Genomic DNA, 26,889 nt, shown 5'->3' on the forward strand with positions numbered 1-26,889 from the left:
AAAGAGTATTCCTACCTTCAGGGCAGTGATTTCCAAAAATGATGAGCAGTCTCCACCAGAGAACAGAGGAAGCACCTCCAGAAGTCTCACAGAAAACATCCCAGAGGAAAACCCTGTGAAGCACTGCCCTGACCTTGACCAGAGCAATCCTGCTCCGCTGGTCTCTTCTCTAGCAATGATCCCCCACAGAAGCCTCCCCCAAGGTTGCACCTACCAGCTCTTTCGCTAGTCCTGAGCGTTGTTGTCTCTGTTTGCGTGTCTCTTCTCACTTCATAGGGCATAAAGTCACACCTAAGCAAGAAGTGGCAGTGAGACACTTCCTTATCTCTTTCTAAAAGGAAGAAGGTGAAAATACAGTATATATTTTTAATTTCCCTTCCTGCAGGGTTTTTCCACTATTTTCGGTTGCTTCTGCCCATACATCACAGGAGAGGTCCTGGAACAAAAGCCTTGGAAGCTGTAAAGGCTCTGCTCTGGTATTACATACCATGTGTATCATTACCACAGCACCTTTAATGCCTCAGCCTTGTCAATTAGCGAGCAGGTGGTGAACAAACACGTTTGTGAGAAGAATAAAAAGCTTTCAGTCTAAGCAAGATGGAGCAGTTATATACCACTCTTACTGTAAACAACTATAACTCCATTATTCCTCCTAAGAGGAAGCCTTCTTGGGGAACTTTTAAAGTTACAGAAACCAGAATACAACAATGACAGTTCTTTCCCTTGGAAGCACAAAATCCCTCAGTGTTCTCATCTAAGCACTGTGCATGATGACATCCAACTGGGTTTTACCCTGCAATTCACTCCCATTATAAGGGATGTTCTGCTAAACAACTGGCACATTTTAGATGAATAACGAGATGACTGGACAAGTTCCCTCAAGCTGTTTGTTAGTTATGGGACACTTCATTTTCTACTTCCCTATAGCAGCTCAAGTTCATTTGTCTTCCTCTCGACTCCAGTCAACATGCACGCTTTTTTTAAGGACGCACAAGTTAAAAGAGAAAGTTCTAATAAAACCTGGAGACACTGATCCTGCAGAGACCTGCCAGGAAGAGGACAACCAATAAATGAGGAAATAAATATTGTTCTGGTTCCACTTAAGGGGACAAGTATAAGTATTCAGGAACTCTTCAGAGTAAAACGCTTCACTTTGAAAAGCATAATCTTATTTGAAATTAAAACTAAGCAAGACAAGCATATGAGTTATTCATTTATACCCAAGGGACATGAGTCAATTCAATTAAGAGTAATCTATGCAAAGTAAATTGTTGCATGAAAAGTTTTCTGCTCCTAAGTCAGCTATTCAGGTCCAATGCAGAACTACTATTAGAAAATACAGTAGGAAGGTCCAAGAGGAAATTATTTCCTTATGGTTTGTTTCTGCCTAGCATTAAAACAAAGTTTTGGGGCTACCTGATACCATTTGAGAGTTTCAGATTCCAAGATGCTACCAGAACTATGCATTGGAAAAGCTGTGTGTTGAAGGAGCATCTTTCTGTTTCAAAGCAGTGCTACTCTGTGGGGTGGTTTGAAAAGGCAACCTGCAGAGAGGAACAACAATATACAGGTAAACGTTGCCTGCGTGATGAGTATCATTCTCTCTAGTAACTGAGTCATACTTGCATATCTTCCTTACCACCACATTGCTATCGTGCGACTTTCCATTTCATCCCATTGGAATAGAAAAAGCATTCTACTAGGGATTGTGATTGAACAGTGCCTGTGTCAGGGGTCTTAAAATCAAAGATATATGACCATATAAAAACCAAGAAGGAACATCTGACCAAGATACATATAAAGAAACAAATACATTGAGTCATGTGTACTCTATTACATTCATAAGCATGTGGTTCGTTTACTTACCACATATGCAACATACAGCACCCTTCATGGCTTACAGTTCAAACTTCCTTTAAAAAACACATTCAGTAGCTTTAAATGTGAAAGTAAGCCTGAAAATTCTCTATTTTGCATTTTCATTTTCCAGAAAGAAAACTTCTGGAAATACATTGGGCAAAGCAGGTCAGTCAGTGTTGGTAAATCAGGACATGAGGAGAACAATGACACAATGATGGGAGGACTGAAGAGTTGGTGTAAATTAAGAAAGGACAGTAGAACTTAGTACTGCATGGCTGACGCTGCCCATGCTTGCCAAACTGCAATCCAGATTAATCCAAAGGACTGTCAAAGTAGCATCCTTGAAGTACTAAGGAACGTTTCCTCAGGTGGGAGGGGGGTGTGCACGTGTGGGACTGATAACCAATCCTTCCCTCCCCCCAAATATTTTTCATCATCCATGTCTCTTAAAAAGTTACCTAAACTGATTCTACTTACAATACCAGTTACCATTGTGTTTGAGCTTCTCAAAAAAGGAAGGTTCCCAACACATGCCACCCTCTTTGAGCTTTGGAGGACTACCCCAGCAGCTGGAGGTTCTATGCTGCCTCTAAGCACCTACATCTTCCCCTGGAGACCTGGGTAACAAGGGTGGCTTTGAGGTCCCACTGTTTTCAGAGCCTGTGGGTGAGACAAGCTAGTGAAGGCATTGGCTGTTGCTCCCAGAAGAAATAGCAGGGACACCACTGATCTAGGGCAGCAGCTCTGAACTAACTGTTCACATAGTGTCACTGCTTTAAAAGAGGAGAAAAAAAAAGGGAAATAAAAAGAGTTGAGAAGATAAAAGCTCAGGCAACCTCCTCTTTCACTTCTTGAGGACAGGGCCAGGGCACAGCTCTGAGTCACTGGGTGCACAGACTAGTCTGGACACAGACACTGTGTCTGCTGGAGCATATTTCACCTTCTTAATTCCCAAGAACAAGTGTTTTAAGGATCATATTTTGCACATGTGATAACACCATATGCACCCCTGTAAAGATCTCCATAGGCAAGGGAGACTGTGAACCAGCAAAATAAAATACAAAAAAAATCTGAAAACAAAAACCAGGGCCTGGATCAGAAATTTCATTACACAGACCATGATTTAATACTCAGAAGTACAGAAGATAAAGTTTTATTTACCCTCAAGTTTCAGTGGGAAGAAACCTGTGCTGCTAACCAAATCCTGCAGTGCTGAGCCAGCATCCCAAAACCAGAGGCAGAGCCCGGCATCCCCAGGCCATCCACACCAGCACGCTCCACATGCACGGCAGGTATTCCCCTCACCAAGAAATCCCAAGTTCTCAGCCTTACACACACCCCATGGTGAAGACACCATTCCCAAGTCTGAGGACAGCAAGGGCTCAACGCTTGTGCTTCCACCCCAGCCAGACACAGCCCCCATGCCATCTCCCAAGCAAAGCTGCCCAGACAGTTCAGCTGTGTGTAGCTCAGCTGCTGCTGGGTATTACTGAGACACAGGGCTCTTCACATCGCAGCGATGCACACGCGTCTCCGGACAACAGGTTGTGGAGGCAATGAAACGACACACTATCATATCCAATTTCTACAACTTGAAGGATTTCCCAACTTGCCGTGCCTGCTGCTGTCCTCTTAGTATTTAGATACACATGTCAGGGGTTACAGAGTGATCTGTTGTTGTGGTGAACAAGCAATGGCCAGAGCTGCTGAGTGATGCAAGGCTCCGCTGACTGAGCTGTGCTTATGTAACTCCCTGGTTTCACAGCTGCTAATAATTAGCAGATGACCTGTGTAAGTGCTAGACAAAAAAAAGAGAAAGGAGAATCCTCCTCTATCACTTCAGAAACAACCCACAAAAACAAGAGCAATGGGCTTTTTTTTTTTTTAAATCTGCCATGGTTTTCTTTCCCCCCCTCTCAACAGAGCTCAAACAAACACAGCATAACGAATTCAGCATAACTTATAACTGAGGAGCTGAATGGTGCCTTGTTCGCAGCGTTTGGATTTGAAACACAGATGCAGTTAACTCACAGCTTAACTCCTTCCATGGTGCTCTTTAAAACTCTGATCTGCATTCTGCTCAGCTTCCAGATTTTAAAGTTTTCAAGTGATTTTTTTTTTTTTAAACAAAGAGAGATTCAAACTTGGATTCAGTGTACAGCTTCCTCTGCTCTTTTCCCCTCTTAAAAAATAAGAGATTAATTGTTATGCAGCAAACTGGGAATAACATCACATTCTAAAAATTTCCTTTGGAGCTCTTGTCTTTATTTCACCAAATTCTTTTCCAGATCTGATGTTCTCAGTGTTTCCTGAAAAAGGCAATGCAATAAACTGCTCTTTAGTACTAAAAACCCTGATGAATGACAGATAAATAAAAGTGATCTTTTGGAGGGTAAGAGTAGTGTCTGTTGCCAAGTGACCTGAAAGTAGTTGAGTAGGGAAAGGAGATGGTTTTTGTGTTTAAAGACAACATCTTTTATCTACTAAGGCACTGGTCTGCCACTCAGAAGATTTATGATCTTCTCCCAGCACTATTACTGACCTGCTGCTAGGAAACTTGGGGCAAAGTTACTTCCCCACACTACGATTCTCTACACACGTCAGTTTTCAAAGTATTTATGCAGACTTCAAGGCCATTTGGGGATGTTTTGAGTCCACCTTTATTCCCAGATGTTCTGGGACAGGCAAAAGCAGCCAAGCTTATCCAGTAAGCAGAAACTGAGCGTAGAGCCAGCTGGAAGGGACAGCTAGATCTCATCTTGTTCAGAGCAGGGCCAACCTGGCTTTAAGCAGATTGCTCGGGGCTTTTCCAACCCACTTTTTAGGCCATCTCTATGGACAGAGACTCCACAATCTCTTTGGACAACTGGCTCCAGCAGCTGGCCACCCTCACCATGGAGGACCTTGCTGGCAGTTTTCGTAATGAGCAGAGGAATACAATTTCCTCTTAGGGCTTACTTCTGGTCATCTTAAGTCAGGGTCCAGGGAAGATCAGAGAGAAGCCTGCTCCACACGGCTGGCTCTTCATGGCAAGAGGATTTCAGCGCTCAAGCACAGCATTCATTCAAGGGAAGAAGAGGGAATCACCCTATTTCCTGAAGTTATCACAAGAGAAACTTGCACAAGCTATTTTTGGCTCACTGAAGCTGACAAGAGCATTTATTTTAACCTCTGTATTACTTCCCAGTAAAGAATACCCTCTAGTTTCTTCAGCAGGAGAGATGTACTCAAGTTTAGCTCAAACGAGGAGAGCCCTCTTGTGAAAACATGCGCTGGAGGACAGGAGGGCCCCTCACATGGACTTAGCCCCAGGAAGGAGGTGGCAGGAACTGCACACATAGACAAACTGAAGTGTTTAAAGATGAGGGGTGTCACACAAACAATCTTAGAAACTTTAAACTTTTATATCTTAGAAACTTTTGCTTCTGCAACATTAGTAGTTTAAGGAGTTACAAAATTACACATTTTAACTCCAAAGGGGACTTACATGTAATTGGAACCAAATGCTGAAGATCACTAACAAGGTTACAGCAGAGTGGAGTGTTACAAAACAGACCCTTGAACTACTCCTTGTGCTTCCCGTTTATCTCCTTCCAGGAATAAAGAAAAACTTTCTTTTCTGAATTCCTTTGATGTCTCAGATTTAGACCAAACCGCTCCCTCATGCCTTGCATCTCCAGCCGTAGAGACACTCTCCACTGATCCTTGTGTGCAGAGTTGGATGAGACCCAAGGACAGCTGCTCTTTCAGACCTGTGCGCAGGCAAGGCCGAACAGCCGCCCCAGTATCTCCCAGAGCCCTGATGTTCAGGGTTATTTCCACTGGGAAAAAGAATCTTTTCACAATTCAGACTTCACTTACAGCTCAGCAGGCGTGGCACAGTGCTTGCAAGAATCACAACAGAGTACTAACATAGTAAACACTTCAATTATTTCCCTTCTTCCTTCTCTCCAGATACCTACGCACATGTAGTTAGGACCACATGAGAGCACTACACCACTATCATACTGGTGACCAAAAGCATCCAAAAGATTTAAACTGGAACCTACTAAAACACAATTCTAGACATGTTTGTTAAATTTAGTTTTTAATAATCCCTTGTCTGGGCTATTTGCCAGCTAACTGTTCAGCAGTTATTATTCAGTAACTGACAGATTTTTGTGTAAATCTTTGAAGTAAGGAGCTAAGCAAGTAGGTGTTAGTTACACACTCAACATAGAGGGGTTAAGTGCACATAGAACATGTTCCTTGAAGATTTGTGGCCACTTTCAGTATCGTCAATCCTTGGTACTACCAAGATCTGTGCTACCAACCCAAAACTTAGCCATGCCCCATATAAAGCACACTCTCCCCTCCTCAAACACAGCTAGCAGGATGGATTTCCATCCAAGACACTCAACAGTTCCCTTTTATAGCAGACCCAACAGACCAAGTGTGCCACACAGACAAAAGGAGACAGTGTCCTCATGAGCCAGGAATAAGAGAAAGCAGTAGAAAGAACACAAAAACATTTAATTAGATTCAAATTTTGATAATGTTTCATTGTCATGAACAAGCCACAATTACATTTACCAAAAGCATAAACTTTAAATAAATCCTCTCCATTGCATTGCTATCTCCCATGGTTTCTATAGGCAAGTCCATTTTTCAGATAGAAATGTGATGTTCTTAAAGCACAGAACATTCCCAAAGGCTGCTGCGTAAGGACATTCTACTCAAATGTATATATACACCAAGAACAAATACGTGCCTCTAAAGGAAGCTTTTAAATTCCTGTCCTCACATCACATTTGTCAGACAACACCAACACATGCTCTTTTCTTTCTCCAAAAGAGCTCCATGTTTACACAAGCAAAGCAGAAGTCTACTAGCTGCTGGTACGTAACGCGCTGCGGGTAGCAGAGTGCAGTGCTGCTGCAGCAGCAGTCAGGACACAGCTTGGGTGCTTAAAACAGCTTAATTCCCATTAGCTGGGGTGAGAGGTCTCAAAGTCAGGAAGAGGCAGCACAGGACCCATGCAAGATAGTTGCACATAGCAAGTAGCTGCTCCTCCTCCCCTGTTCCAGAGGTTTTTAACCTTTCAGCAAGTGATTTTACAGCATAACCCCAGGAGTAAGGGAAAGGCTGAGGAGCTGGAGCACAGGGGGAGGAACAGGTGACCAGGGTGGGAGGGACAGGAGGGAAGGCAGAAATCCCCGAGCTGCCAAGGGCAGCATGTAAGGTAACCACAGCCCCTGCCCCAAAGAGCTCGCACTCCAGTCCAAGCCAGCCACAGGAACTGGCGTGCCTCTCGCTTCGCATTCCTCAGAAACTTGCCTTAACCAACTATGGAAACAATAACTTTGTGTACAACATGGAGAGGTTCACATTTGACAGGCAGGTGGTAAGGGCAACACCCTGCTCAGTCTGAGGCCCGAGGATGCTGAAGAGCCTAGCAGAGCGAGGGAGGAGGACAGCGTAGCAACTGCTGAACGAAAAGCCGCGCTGCCTGAGAGAACAGGAACAGGGAATCAAGAGATACAGTCTGGTATTTTTAGGTTACTGGCTCTTACCCTAGGCAAACGGATTTCAAAGCAAAACTTGCATACCCACAAAAAGCTTTTCCTCTCCGTTCGTAGCTTTAGTCCGTGCCCCTCCATTCTCTCTCGTACTCTCTTCCTGAACCTCCCTTTCTGCGTCTGTCCTCCTCTCACGTGCTCCAGCTGCACAGAGGGCAGAAGTACTCTGGAACAGCTGTATTTCCTCCTCCTGTGCTCCTTCCCCTTGCCCGCTCTAGCAGAGGGGAAAGTACAAGCCAGCTCAGCCTGCCTTGTGCTTCACAGTGCACGGAGAGGTGCACTGCCAGAGCAGACCGCCCTGCAGCAGTGCCCACATCCCCTGGCCTTTACTGAGGGCATGGCTCCCAAGCAAGGAGTGCTGGGGGTAACGTGTGGACCTCTTCCTTTTGACATGGCCTCTTGGGCCTCTGCACTGTGCTCCCAGGTTGGGCTTGGAGGAGCTAAAGGACAGAAGAAACAGAGGGAAGAGTAGGAAAAGAGTGAAAAAAGGGTGTGAACAAGGAACAAAAACACACTGCCCATCCTCCAGGGGTAAAGACAACCCAGAACAGCTGCTTATTACAGCCCTCACTGGGAGGAAGCCCTAAAAAGAACAAAAGAACAATTTTTAAGTACCTCATGGTGGGTTTCTGAACATGTACACCCTACTTTGTGACAGAGAAAATGTCTGTATCACTTTTGGTTTAAATCAGAAGCCTCAGCAGGGCACGTGGTAGCAGCTGAGGAAGATGTTCTCTCAGAGAGGGGATAGTCCTGCATTGCTGAAAGTGTTTATTAAAAGATGAAGTGCAGCCATTAAAGAAGCAGAGGCAAACAAAGGGGAAGACAAACTAAAGCTTCAAGACTGTTTACTTGAGGTTCCCAATCCTGACTCCTTCAAAAAGCCCCACAGACCTAGCTCAGAGAGCACAGACTTGCTTCAGCTGCCTCCACCACGAAGCCTAACTTCAAGGTTCACCTCAACATTTAGTACAGATGAAAGCACTTAAGGGAGGAAGGCTGCACCGCAGACACCTGGCGAGCTAGCAACCATAATGGCATCCTGCTTGAGTGCCACTTGTGCGGGCAGCAGCCCTCGACCCAGCCCTCCCGGCACGGCTCTTCCCCACCCTGCCACGCCGGCAGGATTTCACACCCCTAGCTGTACCACAGCAGGGGTGGGCATGGATGCCACCAGCCGCGTCCCTGGAGGTCGGGGTCTGAGCTGCCAAGGGGGACCGGGGCTGTGCCTGGAGACCCGCGCCATCCTCCAGCCCGGGCGCACACCCAACCCCGGGGAAAGCGAGGGGGAAGCAGGGCGGGATCCCAGCCCTGCGAGCGTGGCTCCGGCAGGCAGGAGGAGAGCATCCCAGCCCGAGACAGAGCAGTCTGGAAGAAAAAAGAGAAAGAGCGAACAGGCACGAAGCGAGACTCGGCTCACGGGCGGGGGCAGCTGCCGCCCGCCCCGAGTTCCCGCAGGACGCTCGCCCCGCGGGGCCGGGGGCACCGAGCCGCCCCAGCGATCCGGCCGCCGCCGGGACCGGGGCCCCGCCTGGACCCCCGCCCGCCCCGCCGGGAGCCGAAGCCCCGTCCACTTTCCCCCCGGGCGCCGTCAGCCCCGCCCGGCCCCGCGCCCCCTTACCGCGCTCCGGGCGGGCTACGCGGCGGGAGGGGACGACAACTCCCGCTGGCGCTCCAGCCGCTGCGGCGGCCGGGACATGTTGGGCCGGGCAGCTATTTATAGCGGCAGGAAGCGGCTCTGGGGCGCCGCTCCCCCGCCGTCGCACATGCCCCGGCCCCGCGGAGCGGCGGGCGGACGGGGGCGCTGCCGGCCGGCCCGGCCGTGGGTGGGTGTCCGGCTGCCCGCCCCGTCTCCCCCCCGCTTCCCCGGTCCTTCCGTCCTAGGTGCTCAGTGGAAGTTAAAACGAGTCAGTCAACGAGATAACCGTATCACAGGGAAGGGGTTTCAGGTCCCCCAGCTGTGAACACTGGTAGCTTTTGCAGGAGCGCAGACGATTCTCCAGACCCTCATCAGCTCCCCTCTCATACTCATTGCCCCATCAGCAGTTCTACCTTCTGCAACCCCTTGACCTCCCTTGTGCCCGTTGGCAGGGAGGGAGGAGGTGTGCTGTACCCTCCTACTCCTGCTCTGCGCTGCCCCGGCCTTTTGGGAAAGCTGCAAGCCCCAAAGGCCGTTACACAGGGTCCCTTCTCACCCCAGCTCCCGATGCTCTATTTGTCCGCAGAGCTCTCAACACGCTTCATTTTCCTCACCTGCCTCCCATGGCCCTGATAGCAGCTGGCGGGGAAGGGGTAGTGGAGCTTGGGGAATGGCAAGGCAGCAGGCAGAGGCACACACGGTGGAGTCAAAGCATCATTAAACAGTGGGAAAGAGGTACTTGCTTTTTCCCTTTTAAGGTCTGCAGTATGCAGAGGTGTGGGAGGGTCAATTACCCCTCTCTACATGATGCCCCAAAACACATTTGTGCTTCTTACCTCAATTAACTCACGCAGAGACTGCTTTGCCAGACAAGCAATAGATTCTGCTTCCTTTTCCCTCTCAGTTTGACCAAGATTTCTAGAAACAACACTCCTGCTAATGCTCTTGGGTCCAGCACTGAGGTCTTGAATGGAAAAAAGCCCAATGTATATGTAATGGAGTAGCCTGGGCAGGTAGGAGCAAGGTTTGAAGGGTGAGACCTGTGCTCTGAGGGCCTATTGGAGCCAACACATTGGTCCCACGTGCTTTTGTCTCCATAGGATTTCACATTTTGGAGATATTAGAATGTTTTTTGTTTACTCCATGCATGAACATGCTACAGCCCAGCAGCTACATAACACCATTGCCTAAAATATATGTATGTTAGGGACAGGTGTCTTGAAGAACCTAAAATGTTCTTGACTCATTTATATCAACATGGCCCAGGAAGGTCAAAGACTGAGTAACCTGTGTGCTGAGCTAACCTGCTACAACTTACTTTCATGGTTTGACCAGATGACCAGTTGCCCAAAGACAAAACATTATGGTGAGACACGCTGTCCTAAGAGCAATGGTATTACTGATTTTCCTTCAGTGGAAGGTTCTAAACCCTGCCAAGCTTTTATGTAGGTCATTTGCCTGTTTCTGTGTCATTGCATGCTTGGAGCATTACAAGATGGACAGAAAAACAGGTACAATTTTTTCTGTCTACCCTCTTCTGACCCATGCACACAACCTAGATTAGCTGGCAAGCAAAAAATTATGGAGCTCATAAGTGGAAGAACTACAGGTACTCCGTGTTTACTGTCTTTACGGACCTAAAGCACCCTAAAGAGGGCCACAAATCCACATGAGGTTTCTCAGCGTGGCATACTGCATTTGGGTCATTGATTAGCTGAAAAGTCAGACAGGAGGCAAACAGCCTCCTCTTGACTACGTACTGGAGAAATACCGTGTGGTGGGTTTACCCCAGGCTCCGTATGAGATAAATAACAAACACCTATACAGATCTGCTCGGCTGTTAGATGTTGGAAGATGTGCTGTGGTGGGAGATCTGTGCTGGGTGACAGGAAACAGTGACAGGCCTTGCTGGGGAAGAGTTCCCCCTTTACAGGGAGTCTGCCGAGGGACCTGTCATCGCTGCACTGCGGCTGCCAACAAACTGCTTTGGACTCCTGCCCGCTGGGCAGGCTGGCTTGTCGCATGGCAACAAGTGAAATTGTCCTGTCCTTGTTGTAGGTGGCCCACCTACAGCAGGGCTCTCGGGTGAGCAGGGGAAGGGTTTGATTGCAGGCTGGCTCCTTTCCTTATTTATCTCTGTCAACCTTTCACACTGCATCAGGGACCCAGCTTGGGAGACTTTGTACCAACTTCATGATTTGTTAGGAAGAGAGAGGGACTTTACACCCAGGAGCATGCCTAGGGGGCATGGAGGCAGTGCTAGTCCTTACCTAGCACTAGCAAACGTATGAAAAGGTGAGGTCTTGCAACCAGATGCAAGCACAACAACCTTCTAGAAGTGTCCAAAGGCAAAAGCATTTCTGATGCGCTAAACCATCAGTGACTTTAAAAGTAACATCCCCCATGCCCTGCTGTGTCCCTGCCCATGGCAAGAACTTTTTCAGGGAGGTAATGTCCGTCTTTTCTCTAATAGCAGCACAGTGTTTATGGACTTTGCAGGTCCTGTGTTACACATACTCCCTGGCCCCACTGTCCCTACCCACTGTGGTTTGCTTCAGCTGTGGAAACAGGAACTGCTGACTCAGCATGCTGATGAAACTCAAGCTGTTTTTCACACATCTCAGGGGAGATGGCCACAGCATGGAGATTGGCAGCAACTTGTATCCTGGAGGGAAAAAAAAAGGCACTGAAATTGTTTCACAATTGCCTGAAACAAGAATCTGATTTCTTAAGAACCCTCAAACTGAAGGAGGCTTTGGGACCCAAGCCCTAGTGGCAGGTGAATGGGACTCTGGGCATACAGAGGCTCATGATCAAGGTGAGCATTCAGCATTTAGTGATGTCATTCTTCAGCTCTTTCTGATGATCAACACTACTATGTTTTACAAAGCTGAGATGCAACTAGCTGAACCGACAGAATAAAGCCATCAAATTTCTCTCATTTGCCTGGTGATGATGGAGAGCAGCAGCCTGCTCTCATTACAGACACACAGAGGTGAAATCAGTCTCTTGGAGCTGGTGCAGGGCAATGGACCTTTAAAAATCCAAGTGAGTCCCTCAGAAGGGTCAGGTCTCCTGAACAGACAAAGTGCCATAAATGGAAGAGGTCTGGTCTTGCATCTCCACGAGCAAAATGTCCACGCACAGCAGAAAGCAGCGGACGGCCAGCCAAAAGGATGGGAAGGGTAAGTGCCAAGTTGTTCAAAAATCGGAAAGAGAATCGGACTAACAAAAGACAGAGATGCTCCAGAGAGCATAAACAGGGTGTGATCAACAAGCCCGAAGTGAACAAAAGCAGCTTTAATAGCAAGAAAATGGAAGGTAAAAGAGAGGCAAGTCAGCTACTCAGAGTGCCACCAGCGTCAGCGCAACCCCGTCTCACCCAGAGGCCCCCGGCCTGCCTTCATTTCAATGAGGTCTGCTTACTCCAGAGCCACGATGTTTCTATTTCTCTTTGTTTTCACATTTACTGGAGAAATTTAACAATGAGCATGGGAGGCCTGTCCCTTGTTTTTCTCATCATGAGAACTGTTAGTCAAAGCTCAGAGCCAAAGTTTACCTGTTGGAGGCAGTGAGGCAGCAGAGGTGGCATGTGCAGGTCGCAGGAGAACTACCCAGGGCCACCTCCCTGGGGCTGCGGGTGCTACCCATGTAGGAGAGAGGGGACACTAGTATGAACATCGTGGGGAGAAACTACCATGCTGCAAGTGAGAAATCCTCAGGCAACATGTACTTACATGCTGGCAGCAAAGTAGCTTTGATGGTGACTGAGACAGCATATTCACACCCTCCAAAGCTACTGTTTCAGCAGGTGGACAAGTGTGTTAAAAAGGCAGCAGCAGATGAGAAGAACTAGTCTGTATGTATTAAGGGTGCTGTTTTTCAGTAGATAGATACTGGTCACAGGGGATGTTAGTGGTATGTAAAGAAAAATGTATCCCAGAAGTGAGCTGGGAACAGAGAATAAAGAAGACTGGGACAGTCTGAGTAATTAGAGAAATGCAAAAAAAAGACCCCAAACCCTATCTCCTGCAGTGTGCTTATTGGTGTTCAGAGAGTTGGAGTACAACACGTGGATTCTGCAACCTGAGAGGGCAGCTGTTAGCACTTATTTTTGCCTGGTGCCCCCTTTTGAGATGTAGGTAGTTCATCAAGACTCAGAGCGATAAGAAGGCAGACTTGCTGTGTCTGTTAGATAAAACTAGCATAAATAAAATACTTAAGTAATTAATTTCAAGATATCTACTGAGGAAATGGAAGGAAAACACTGCAGTGTGATAGCTGTGCACTAAGAGAGCTGGAGAAGTGAGCAGGCAGGCATGTATATGTGCACCCAGGGGACACAAATAGGTGGAATTTGGAGGCCAAGACCCAGATCTGCCTTGAGGAAGCTGAACAATGATACTGTGGGTGCTCACTGTGAATCTTGTTACTTGGTGTTTATTTTTAATGCTAAGATTCAACCACATGCTGCTCTAAGAGGATTGTTCTGTCAATTTTAGTGCCAATCGCAGTCTCCCAAATTAAGTCCCAGGCACCGTTATTCTGCAGCTCAGGTCATCATGAGCCAGGGAACTGCCAAGATTCCCTCCAAGGGCTGAGAGCAGAGCTGAGAACTTACAGTGAAGATAAACAGAGCTGCAAGCAAGCACTCCACCTGTCAGCAGCAGAAGTTTTGCCCAGTGTACATCGTTTAAAGGGTTAGTGATCATCCAGGGAGGCAAAGACTACCATCTCATCTAGACTGTAGCAGCTGACCAGAGTGTTACAAGGATTCCAAGGGATTGATGGCCCAAATCAAACTGCTTGCTTTGCTTAGGACTGCAGCTCAGGGAAACACTGTCCAGCAAACACTGTGCCAGGATGGACGTACTGCACCAGTGCCTAATTTTCTTTACAGAGTGTTTCGGATGCCTGTCTTCTGCAGACACAACACAGTCCTGTAGAGCATTAACATAGTACAAGTTATTTTATTGAACTCACAGCAAATTATTTACAGCTCTTTGCAAAGTAGCCTGACTGGCTGGGAAAGATGTGTAACTTAGTTGCCCCACTTCTCCTCATTTATTTTTGAGGAAAGTAGGCAGCACTGGTAGTATTTCCGCACTGTGTATTGAAACACACGTGGGCTTGTTGCTCACGTTGAGTATTTACTAAAACCCAAGGGCTTTTGGCCAAAAGCAGCACTACTTCATTTTAGTCACTAGAGTGAGCTGCTGCTCAACATTTGAGCAAAGTTTGGGTAATTATTTGCGTTGCTCAGAAGAGGAGGTGTCCTGTCATTTTGTTCACCCGTGAATAAAACCGAGATCTGCCCTGTCCCTGTGCAATGACCTTTGGGATGCTGTGTCTGACATTCACGCTCGTGATTTATTTCAGAAAGGCAGGGGACAGTTTTTGGGGAACAGAGGGAATTGAGTTTAAAATGTCATACTGAGCACCCCAAAATTTGAAGCTGCCCCCACACTAGTTGTTGCTCAGGATGGAGAGTGAACACCAACCTTCCCAGAATAGACTGAGTATGGAGGTTATCCTATGGATACTATCCTATCCTATGGATACAATTCTTTTCTTTAGGATGAAATAGCAGAATATCTATGTTGGCAACTGAAAATCCTGGGCATTAATACATAATTATTGCAGGGCTTCTTATTTTCACCTGCTAACGCTCATCATAAGAGGATTGCAACATAGGCAAGGGCCTGCCTGGTAGTCACAGAGCAGGGCTCAGTGATAAAAACAGGGCAAAAAGAATCTTCCCTCCTCTCCAGTCCTTTACCATGGGACTTGATAGCAAAAAAATACCTGGGGATCCAACTGGCTGAGACTGGATCCCTCCCACAGTAAGGACTGTGCCTCCTTTGCGCTACAACAAGAGTTTCTACAGGTAGAGTCAAGCGTGTCAGTCACTCATTTCAGATTTGTGCATGGAAATCAACTGCTTAAGCACAGAGCTTGAGATACTTCTGATGGTTACGTCTAGTGTTACAAGAGGAGACATTTGTGACTCTGCCAATACAAAAAACACAGAGCAGACATTGAAACCAGCCTGGATGCTGAAGCTGGATACAGATTTACTGCTCAGCTAAACCTTATTACGCTGCTATTGATTTCACTGGAATTGCATCTGTGGGCTACAAAGTCAGACAGTCCTATTAATACATTAACATTTTTCATAAATGGTAAAATGGATCAAAACCTGGCTGACAGCCATTCAGTCTACCAGTAATGCAAGTGTTTCTTTTTGGCAATGTCATGCCACTGAGCAGCAGCTCAGATGTGCTAAGTATGGAGTCTTATATTTTATTATCCCGACTCTTTCCCAGCAGGGACTGAATCCTGTCTGAAACTTTCAGAGGCTGGCCAGGTTTTGATGATTAAGATGCTTTCAGATGCTGACCGGGGTAGCAAATAGTTTCCAGTTGATGTTCATCCTTGCTGATTTAATTCAATAAGGCGACCAGCAAATACAGCTAACGTTCCAATAATACAAACTAGCATAAATATGCCAAGGAGAAGATGATCAACCACCATTGCAACAAACTTCCATTCTTCTGCAGCCTGTGAAGGAAACAAGGGAGACCGTAAAATCTCTGCAGAGCCATGTTTGTTCTGGGCATTTTTGTAATTTACTGTCTTGATCAAGGGAGAGGTTCCTCCTTAACTTCCACTATTATTATGCAACAAAACACCCCAACTCATTTTCTTCTCAAAAGCAGGTCAGTGGTTGAGAAAGACTAAGCTACCTAGAAAGTCAAGTTTCAAGACTAAACTGCGTAGAAACCCTGGCAATGTGGTGAACAATTTTATTAAAGAGAAATGATGAAAAGCTTAATTTTTTTTTGTCAAATGGTTGCTCTTGACAGAGAGTTTAAAATGTTGAAACCAAAACACTCAGTTTGACCCATCTGCCTTTTGGGGGGGGGGGGCTTTTTACTGCTTTTTCCTTCCCTCGGGACACCTAGGTGACTGTCGCTAATTTAGCTGTAGTCCCTGCTTTCTGTGCCTAGCATCTGCCATGAGGACTGGAAGAACCTTTTCCATAACTTCCCTAGTCATTTTTCCAGTTGTGGGGCACCATGAACCACTTTGCTCTGCAAATGCTTTTAAACTGGGTGCTTTTGTGGGAACCCAACACTGTAAGAGTGAGCAGAGCATGAGGTGTTAAGTGCAGCAGGGCTCAGGATTTTCACCCTGTAACTCTGCCTTACAGCACAACCTGTACTGGCCTAAGACACCCTCTACTTTTGCCGTAGTTGCCCCACGAGTAGGAGGGGCTGTTGTAAATTATCTAGAGGACACTGATAATCAATACTGTTGTGAGGTGGCTCATGCATGTGTAAAGGAATGCAACGAAGTGGCAGCCTTCCCAAGCCACAACCTTCAGTTTATTTGAGGAACTGGACGTCTGAACCCGCCTGGAAGTGATTTCAATGGTGACCAGATGACACAAGCAGCTGGGCTCCACTTCCGAAGGGAGCACTTGCCAGTAACCTGAAGACCCTCCTTGTAAGCCGAGGAGGAAGCGGGGCCCAGAGGCGCTGAAGCCACGCCAGCCCGACTGAAGGTAACGTTTTATCTGCAGAGAGGCACAGGAGTCACGGGGAACATCAGACTACAGCCAGAGCTGTTCCACATGCTCCAGGAATTTGGTCACAGGAACAAACACCATGGTGTAAATCCTGCCTCTGGGAAAGCGGCGCCTCCTTTTCAAAAGCATGGCCAAATTATTGTCCCGGAGAACTCTCTCCCTCTCTTCAGGCCAGTCTGCAGCTCCACAGGAAAGGTCTGTGTTCATTTAGAAAGGTGGGGTACCAGGACTGAATTACCCATGTGAGCTGTGATGACTGAAGTAAAGAGAGGGTTAATTGTGTTGAACACACTAGAAGGCAGCAGAGCTAGGTTTTCCTGGGGAACACAGCCATGTGTGACTCCACATGCATTTATCCTTCCTTTGGCTTGCCGTGTGGAAAAAGTCAGTAATCAGAGTAACTCATGATGTGCTTCACTTGCAGGGACTACTAGCATTCAGGAATAAAACATAAACCTTACTGAAATTGGATTTATCATTTCTAAATTACCTTTAACAGCTCTCAGATAGAACTACTAGCCTTTTGGAGCTCCACTTGTTTCCTGGGCTTCCAAAAGCAGGAGCTTGCATACTGCAGGGGGAAGATGCCCGAGTGGGGAAAAAGGAGGAATGTGTTTTGGAACTTACTTCAAGTTCTTGAAACTGCTTTGTGACTCTCAGACCCTCCAGCCCAATGGCTTCACACACCACACTTACAAAACCTTAGCACTGACACTTTTGTCCACACGCTTTCTTTGGGCCAAGCTTCAGTTGCCATCTGGGACAATTAACTGTCACTCTGTGTTGACAGCACCAAGGGGAAAAGACAGGCCGCTGCTAAAGCCAAACCAGGGCCTGGAGTGTTTTTGTGAGGCAGGGATATTTTGTAAAGAAAATTAAAAAATAATAAAAAAAAGCAGTTTGAAAGCAAGAAACAAATCATGCACAAAAAATGCCTTACATTGCTGGCTTCTTGGTCCGATTTCATGGTCTCTGCAATGTATTTGATTCCCTCTATAGCATTTTTCACATCTGGATTTTTGGTAAGCGGGGAGTAGAAGTTGACAGGCACAGTATCCGGCTTCCCAGAAATTTCAGAAATATCAATATCCTCTGCAAAAATATTTTTGTCTTGTTTATCCCTGGATGGTCGTTTCATTGTAGAGAAAAACATCATGTTTGGGATCGTGTCAATAAAGACCTGAAATCAAAGAGGGAGAAGACAACAGTTGCTGGTCTGCGGGGCTGTGGTGCAGATGCTGAGGCAAGCCTCTCCAGTCCCAAATCGCTTCCCACACTGGATCAGTTAGAGTCCCTCTCTGAGTACATTACAGCCTGCACCTCAGGCACATGCCCTGGGGCAGGTGGAGTCACCCACAGGCCTGTCACACATTGCCTGGAAACTGGTTCCCCTCACCACATAGCCGCTGCTGACACATGGAGGGGGAGCACTGTCCCGGAGCAGACCCTCAGCTAGTGGGAGCTGGCAGAACTCTATCACTCTCATCTAATTTGGAACATATTGCCTAAAATCTGGCTTGAAGAACAGACTACAAAGGATCCCATTTGTCTACTTCCATTTGACTCGGCTATTACAGACATTTGTTGTACATATATATATAAATATATATATATATATAAGGTTTACAGTAGTTTCTTTTGGAGTAACAGAGGCTTGCTGCTGGAGCAATTTTAAGCACAGTCAGTGTCTGCCTGTTGAAATTTCCCTTCTACAGGGGTTGTTTGTGCTGCAGAGTGAATCTGATGCGAGCTGTAGCCTTAAAAACGTGATTAGAAATACACAGAGCAGTCTCCTATTCATGTCATGATTTAATATGCACTCAGGCAGGCTTAAAAAAGGCAAGAATAACTGAATGGATCGTCCTTGGCACTGTCTCCCCAAAGAACTTGTAATGACAGGCATCCAGTTTTTTTCTATACCTTGTGATTACCATCCAGACTGCTGTGCAAGGAGCTCCTTGCCTCCCAAGGGCTGCAGAGAAACTGTATTTACTGGAAAAGTACAGAGGAGATCATAGCTTTTGCTAAACTGCCTTTTGCAAAATGGGGTGCTGAAGGCCAGTATCCCCAGCGGTCTTTGTGCTCCACACTCCCACGGACTGGTGAGCTCAGCCTCTGGCCAGCACCACTGCTTTGCAGTCAGACAGAGAATTAGACCAGGAAATTTGGGTCCAGGTGGACATTTTCTTTCCCCTGTACCTCTAGCTCCCCATGTTTTGCCTCATCAATTCCCTGCCAGATTCTAGGATGCTGTGACTTAGAGGAGAGCTTTAGTGAACACTGGCTCTCGTGCCAGAGAGATTTAACAGGATGCATTTCCTTCACCAGGTCTCATGGGCTTTTATTCAAAAACCTGCCAATAAAACATGGAGAGCTCAGAAGCAGCTGAGAAACACACAAAGCCATAGAGCTCACCTTCCTGACCCAGTGCGGCATGGTGTGAGTGCTTGGGGAGCGGTGGTGGGTGTTGATGACAATGACTGTGATGATGATGGAAGCGATGACAAACACCATTGTAAACAACATGTATTTGCCTATCAGAGGCACTGCACTGGAGGTGGAGGGAATCAGCTCCACGATGACCAAAAGGAACACAGTCAAAGACAGCAGGACAGAGATGCTGAGAGTCATTTTCTCACCTGCCATGCAAAAAAAAACCCCAATCAAAACCAAAACCCCCACTGCTGCTCCCATCATTCAGCACAGAGACTAATTATTTGAGAAGACAGGTTGTGGACAACAGCTATTCACACAAGTACCTGTGTGTGCATCTTGAGTACTGTCACCACTCCCAGCATGCAAAGCAGTACTTAGGCTGGCCAAACCTGAGAGCTTAACATAGCATCAGCTCCAGCATTATGGTGGGAATCACCAGGTATGGCTGGGCTGACGTATGGGTGATGGATATGGAAAGCTTACTTGCCAGGAGCACTTCATGGGCTGTGAATTTTGAGTGATGAAGTATATGCACCTGATTAATGCTTGTTCCACTTCCTCCTGGGAGTTCACTTGCCTTACGCTCTGGCAGGCTCATGCTGGGCTGAGTGGGCAGACAGAAATCACATCTGACACCAGAGGTCAGTTGTGATCTGAGATTCTCCAGTACGTAGGATGTCAAAACTGAACCACAAAACATGATTCACGTGCCGCCTTTTTTTTTTTTTTCTTTTCCTATCCAGTTCAACTTTTTATAAATTTTTCCACTGGGAAAAACCTCCTAAAACATCAAGTATTTCATACTAGGGACTTAATGAAATTAAGAAGTATGAAAAGCTGACCAAAGGTAAAATGAATGAAGAAGAGGAAATGGTTGCAGGGAGTGACCTACTCAGCAGGGACAGAGGAGGCCAGAACAGGCTGGGATTATGTCACATGAGGTAACCTGCATGAATGGGTAACAAACTCTCTGCTCTAACGTGGTGCAGAAGGGCCTGAGCCACCACTCTGTGCTCACTTATCACATGATGTACTAACACACGCCTACCTACCCATGCCAAACCATAAAAACCAACTAGCTAAATCTTTGTTTTGCGGAAGTTAAGTGGATGGTTAATCAGGGATTTCTGTGGGAAATCAGCCCAATTTTCTTATATCAATAGTTCCAGCTTTCAACACTTACCTGATATTTGCAGAATGTTGAGAGCCTTTATTTTGAGCTGAAACATCCAATTTTAGTAAGTGCTGCCCTTGGCTGGTGATGTCAAATACTGAGAATTTCTTAGAAACTTGTTAGAAGAGAAACATCTATCACAGTGGAACAAATAACTTTACATACCTGAATCTGTGGGTAGGTAAAAAACTAACCCAGTCAAAAAGGAGAAGAGCAGGCAGGGAATGATGACGTTCACAATGAAGTAGAGGGGCAGGCGCTGCATGAGGAAGTGGTAGGTGATATCCAGGTAGGGGGTGTCAGGGCAGCAAGCGTAGTAAACCCAGTGCTTCCAGCCACGATAGTCCTTCATCACCCACTCCCCACTCTCCATGAAGTTACTCAGATCTGGACGATCGCTCTCCTGACAGTAAAAAAATGACAAACTCCTAATATTAGATGTTCTGAACAAAAATCAAAGCCTGGCAGTTGCTCAGGAACAAGATTCCTAATCACTCAGGCACTTCATTAATTTTGTGAGTAAACCACTCTTGTCTATGTTACATCTGCCTATTATCCTCTATACAGCATTCAACCAAATATTTTACAGAAACAGTGAGAGAAAGCCTGATTAAATATTTACAGATAGGAGACATACCTAAGGGGCAGGGAAACAGTCCTTGGAAATGGAAAGTTGTGAGCAGTGAAAAAGCACACACCTCCCCCACCCCCCCAAAGACCCCCCAAAACCAAAACAACCCCAAACAAAAAACCCCAACCCAAAGCAGAACAGGCAAAGCCCAAGGAGTAGTGTGAAGGTGTTGGAGGATAGACAGGTAGAAGACTGCTAGGGCTCAGGAATTACATGTATGCAGAATTTTAGAAACCAAACCAGGAAATTTTATGCTAGATCTACAAATAAGGCTTTTATATTTCACAGTCAGTGTCTGCCACCTTTTTTTTTTTTAATTTTATATTTTCCTCTCCAGTCAGAACAAGGTTATATTTCATTCTGTATTTGAGATTGCTTCTCCCAACAACAGACTCCTTGCTTACCGGGTTAATAACAACCACTGTACCATCATATGTCCAAGTTCCCAGCTTCATACTGCAGTTCTGCTGGTCAAATGGGAAGTGCGTGACTATAATTTCACAGTAACTTTTAAAAATAGCTGGTGGTGTCCAGGTGATCAGGCCTGTGTGCTCCAGAAGGACTTTGGTGTATTTAACAATGGCAAAATCACCGTCTGCACTGCAAAAGGATGAAGGGCATTAACAGCAAGATTGGCAGCATAATTAACAGAGCCACACAAGGATTTCTCTGGTTGCGGACTGACTGGCTTTCCCCAGTGCCATTGTGCCTGCTCCCACAGAAGCTTGCTCTGAGGCATGCTGCCCACTGGCGTGGGTGGGTGAGATGTGGTGGGAAAGTAGCCCCGCCGCAGTGGAGCCCTGTGCAGAGCTACCCCTCCTTCCCCAGGCAGCTGGCACCCCTTACTTGTTGTAAAGAACAAGGTCTGGCCGCCAGATATCGTCTGAGGGGATGCGGATTTTTTTCACGCCGCCGTAGTCATCTGGATTCCACTTGAGGTTGACGTCTGTCCATTGCTAAAGAGGGAGGTTTTCAGCCACTGAGAGCCTCTTCCAGCACTTTCGGGGGTAGTTTTTGTACTTCTTATAAACATGCACCTACCCTGCTTTGGGACATGCAGGTAAGCATAAAAACCATGTACTATGGGGGTCCCCCAGCAAATTTTTTACATTAACTTAAATTTTGGTTTAAGACACTTATATAAAAAAAAAGAAAGGCTAGATAAATATACCAGACGTCTACTGTCTGAAATACAATGCAAAATGCCTTGCTTAAGGCTCTTGGTCTCTGACACATTGTTTTCTTGAGCCCCCAGAAAGAAGTGCCCTGCTAGCTGGCTCACCTGCCCAAGTTGTCCCTGAAAGTATAACAGAATATTTGGACACAGTCAGAAACTAATGTCTTTGAGTTGGACGAAATGGTTAGCAACATTTAGAGTTACCTGCTTCAGGCGCACGTTGGTTGTCACAATCTGATTTACTTCATCCTTAAAAAAAGATGAGAAAGAAGGCAGTAGCAGCAAGCACCAGGATTAAAGGAGACAACTGGCTTCCTGAGAAATATGGCACTGCTTGGCACTGTCACGTAAACCAGTGGCTCAACATGTGCCTCACGTTCATACTGTACCACACTAATAAGCTGAATGAGCTGCAGCCCGACGGTGACGACCACGGCGTCCCGGTGGTCCTCCACGGGGCGCACCACCTTGTTGTAGTCCCTGAACAAGTCCTCAACAAGGCGTGTCTCGTCTTCGTAGCACAGGGCCAGCCCAGCTGCAGAACAACGAGGGGGTAGGGGTGGGCATCAGTGACATGAGACAGGGAACAGGCAACTGCACCTTTAGTCTGAGGTGGGCGTCAAGGAAACAGCAGCTGATGGCTGGGGGTTGGTGCCAGGTCCTCTGTGTGACTCCTCGTTTCAGACGGGTGTTATGTGCATTGCAAATACCATCAGCAGGGGTAACTATCTGCCTGATCTGGCAGTCATCTTAGGAGTAAGACAACAACAGCCTCCAAACAGGAGCTGAACAAAACCAAATAGCCATCATTGCGGGCATCAGACCAACTGTTAGGAATCTGCTCTGGGCTCTTCCAACCCACACCTGTGCTTACATGCAATACTTGTGGACAGCTAAGCACAGAGAATACCCATCATCAGGAACTTCTAATGTCATCTTCTTCCCCTTCGCTCTGAGGACCTGCCTGTAACAGTAACTTTAAAGGACAGGGCCAAGCACAAGAGGCACTGAGATAAGAGCACCATCCAAACTCCTCGCATCTGAAGTCTAAGCGGAGCAGGAGCTCCTCTCCACGATGGGAGTCGCTCAGGTTGTGCTCATGATGAGAGAGAAGGAAACCATGCACTGTGTGGTCTCCTATTTCCCTCTCCCCAGGGAAGGTCTCAGCCTGTCCATGGAGAGCTGTGCCCACAGACTGTTCACTGTGCCTCAGTGGTGCTACATGAAAGAGCCATTGTAAGAAGAGCATCACAACTGAAAGTGGCAGGTACAGGGAAGCAAAGCAAGTGGAAGTGGGGCTTGGGGGTGTTCTTTTATGTACCCTCCTCCTAAAGGTAGCAGGAGGGAAGAACAGCTGAGCATTTCTGGCAGATCCCATCCTTGGCTTCTTTCCCTTCTCTCTTGGTCTGAATCCTGGGCCGCTGAAGTCAACAAGAATTTTGCTGCTGACTCCAACCTAAGCCAGGATTTCCCCTCGTTTCCTAACTGCCTTTTCACCAGCTCCTTTTATACAGTTGAGCTGAGATGCCAAGGATTCTGTCTTGGACTTGTCCTGCCATGAGATGATATTAAAATACTTGGATGCCATTGTGAAATGCTGCCTGCTGCAGACAGGCACCACTTTCTTCCCCAGACAGGAGGCTGGGCTGGGGTGGGCAGGAGTCATCTTTCAATTTTTTAAGTTATGACCACAGCATCATAGCTAAGTCAAGATCTTTGCTATGCTTTATTAATCCAATTAAAATCCTTCACATTGCTACCTTCTGGTATGACTTGGTAGGAATGTAGTATAACGGTTGAATCTGTTGAAAAGTTTTTAGGATCACAGAATACTTATTGTTTTGAGGGACAGCTTAAAAAGAATTATCCTGGTACAACACATGCAGCTGCAAAAATTCCTGCTTCCTTGTCAGTAGTCTCTCAGCTTAATGAAATTACCTGTTATGGAGCCATACATGTCAAGCCACGCTGACTAGACCCTATCACACATTTTGAAACACAGGTAGCACTAGAGTAAAAGGGACCGTGGCAAAAAAGATGACAAACAGAGGTGAAAACAATTAAACACAAACAGTTCTCACTTTAGAATATCTGGTGGCTGCAATTACAAATATCTGAGCTGCTACCAGCACACTCCAAAGCTCTCATCTGAGAGATTAGGTGTGTTCTTATAAAGCTTTATCAGCAGGACCTGCTGTTCCCAGGACTGATGCATAAGCAAGGCCCTGGTCCTGCACGCTCAGAAAGGAGCTCACCCCCATTCAAGGCAATTCCTGGAACACCTTTACCTGTGGAGACGAGAAGGAGGAGTATCCAATAGACCTTCATCATCCTGCTCCCTCTTCCTGCAGTCACACAGATCAGGGTGAGCACAAAGCGCCTTTAAGGTCTCTCCAGAGGAGGGCTGTGCTGCCTCCTGCCAGGGTGCTGGCAAATTATAACCACTGAGGTATTGATTTACAGCACCTGTTTTTGGGAACGACAGCTGAGGGCCGCTGGGATGGAAATGGGAGCACAATGTATTTCACCGGTCAAGCATCCGATGCAGTTACAGGAGGTTATTTTTTCTAAGTGGCAATGCAATCTGTGACTTAACGAACACATACATAAAAATGAGAAAGGATTATCTGTAGAACAGCCGAATGTCTCCGTGAGATCTCAGAAACTTCCACAGCTGGGGACAAAGCTGTGCATCCTCCATGACCAGGGTGACTCACCAGATTTGGGATTTTGTTTCTGCCAGGGAAAAGAGATTGCAGTCATTTATTTCTGATGTACTCTCACCAGCATACAGACCATGCACTGGGATGAGGCTGCTCCCTTTGCTTCAGAGATGGGTGGGAAATCTTTGAAGATGTGAACAAATACATTCAAGAGAGATCCATCTCCTTGAATATACTTGGATTTTCAAAAGGCTTGAGTACCCCCCTGAAAGCTGTTTACTAACCTAAGTCACTTGAAGTAAGAAAGAAAATGCTCCCATAGATGCCTATAGACTTACTGGATCATCAAAGGCAAGTGGTAGGAAGATGCAATTGGTTTCTGCAACAGGGCAGATCTAGTAGATTCCTGCAGGGCATGCTAGGGCTTGCTCACTAGTGTCATAAATCACCTGTAAAAGGGGTAAAACATCAGGTGTTTGGTAATAATACTGAGAAGATTGTATAGATATGTATATGTGTGTATATATATATATTTATGACTATCTACTCTGAGCTCACCAGAAACAAAATCTTGAGATAGATAGTTCTGTGCTCAGCAGCGTGAGAAAAGCAAGTCCATCAGTTCCTGGGAAAGGAGATGAAGCCAAGAGGAAAGATGAAGATGCTGTTATAAATCCATGGTGTTTTGAATGCTCTCTGTAGTTCTGGTCCTGTTTGCAGAGGGATGCTTGGCACAGGCCCAGAGCAAAGCGACAAGGGCATCCATGCTATAAATTGGCTTGCATACCTGCAACAGATAGATAGCATGAACCTTCAACCTGCAAGAGAAGCCAGAGAGAGAAAGGACTTTGCTAGGGTCTGTAAAATCCCAAATGGTCTGGAGGAGGAAGATTTGGATTCACTTGCTGTCCCAGTGCAAAAAAATGTCGAGGTCATTGAGGGAAACAGAGTTGGTAGGCTTAAACGAGACCCTCTTCCACACAGTATGGCTTCAGCAGAAATCAGTGCCACAGGAGGGCCTAGTTGCAGCAAGTTTGTATTTGGAAAAAATAGTTTGATAAATTAATTTCATGCTATTAAACAAAAAACAAACCCAAACAACCCCAGAAACCTGTCACAGAAGTCCCACATCACAAGTCACAGGAGGCTGGTGTAGCATCCTGGGGAATTACTACTTAATGCTTAAGATGTTCTAGCACTTTTCCAGAGGTATCTGCAGTTCAGAGGCAGGGCACTGGACTAGGAGACCTGCCACAGCCATTACACACCACTCCAGGTTTCCTTTTCCAGAAAACATTCTCCACAAAAGAAATTCTCAGCTTCGCCTCTGGGTGACACCAGACATACTTTCTATTTCTTTTGGATACCCTTTGTGCTGTCTGCCACCTAGTTTGATGTTTCATGCTGGGTGCCTTTATTATTGTTTCTGTTGTTTGGTGGTTGTTTCTTGTGTTTTTAAATCACTCCTCCTCACCCACCCCCCTCCATTAACTCAGCATTCAGCCTCTGCATTTACATTTGTCCTCCAGGAAAAAAACCTCTCCATCTACATAACTCTGGCCTTGTTCCTGGCCTGTGCCTTGGCCAGCAGCTCCCATTGTTGCAGCTATCTTATTTCAAACAAGCGGCTGCTGCTTCCAAACCTTCATCCTGGGCCGGGCAGCTGCTGTGCCCAGCGGAGATACAATTGCACGGAGGTATTGCAGGAATGCTGACGATGCCCCCACCCCAGACCCTCTCGAGGTCTCTCGAAGCATTCCTGCTCACCCAAGGCAGGCATGGCAGGTTTGCTCTGAAGCATATGGAGGAGACCATGACGCACTCTGGCAAATTACAGCACTTGGGTAACACAAGTTTCTGTCCCCTCAAATAAAGGTCTGGCTGCTTAGAATCGGCAAGATGCAGAATCTGTAGGATCCCCTGAAAATCTGCAGCTCTTGCATGGGTTGTCCCCTTGTCACGGACTCCCTCTCAAAAAAAAAAAAGGCAAGGCGAGCTCCTGCGGTTAAATATGGAGGAAGAAGTGATTGCTGCTTGCTGTTAAGGGAGGAATGTAACCAGTCATGACCTGGGTGAGAAAGCAGAGGGAGGTGATGAGCTATACTGAGTGCCTGAATTTGATCTGCTGCTAAGAAGGGGGATTTTCTTTTTTAACCTTCA

The 26,889-nt window shown here is 46.5% G+C and overlaps 1 protein-coding gene across 1 annotated transcript; it reads right to left on the reverse strand.

The window, feature by feature from the left end:
• Positions 1 to 14,043: 14,043 nt before the first annotated feature.
• On the reverse strand, positions 14,044 to 22,605 carry CHRNA1 (cholinergic receptor nicotinic alpha 1 subunit; the record flags this gene model as incomplete). The annotated part of the gene is made up of 8 exons (XM_084264548.1): positions 14,044 to 15,618; positions 17,589 to 17,828; positions 19,064 to 19,287; positions 20,424 to 20,661; positions 21,294 to 21,489; positions 21,736 to 21,845; positions 22,271 to 22,315; positions 22,456 to 22,605. Coding segments are annotated over 8 exons (1,335 nt in total), but the record flags the coding sequence as incomplete, so codon positions are not given.
• Between the last annotated feature and the right edge of the window lie 4,284 nt (positions 22,606 to 26,889).

The sequence above is a fragment of the Gallinula chloropus genome (assembly GCF_964237585.1).
Source record: "Gallinula chloropus genome assembly, chromosome: 5".
NCBI classification, from domain to species: domain Eukaryota; kingdom Metazoa; phylum Chordata; class Aves; order Gruiformes; family Rallidae; genus Gallinula; species Gallinula chloropus.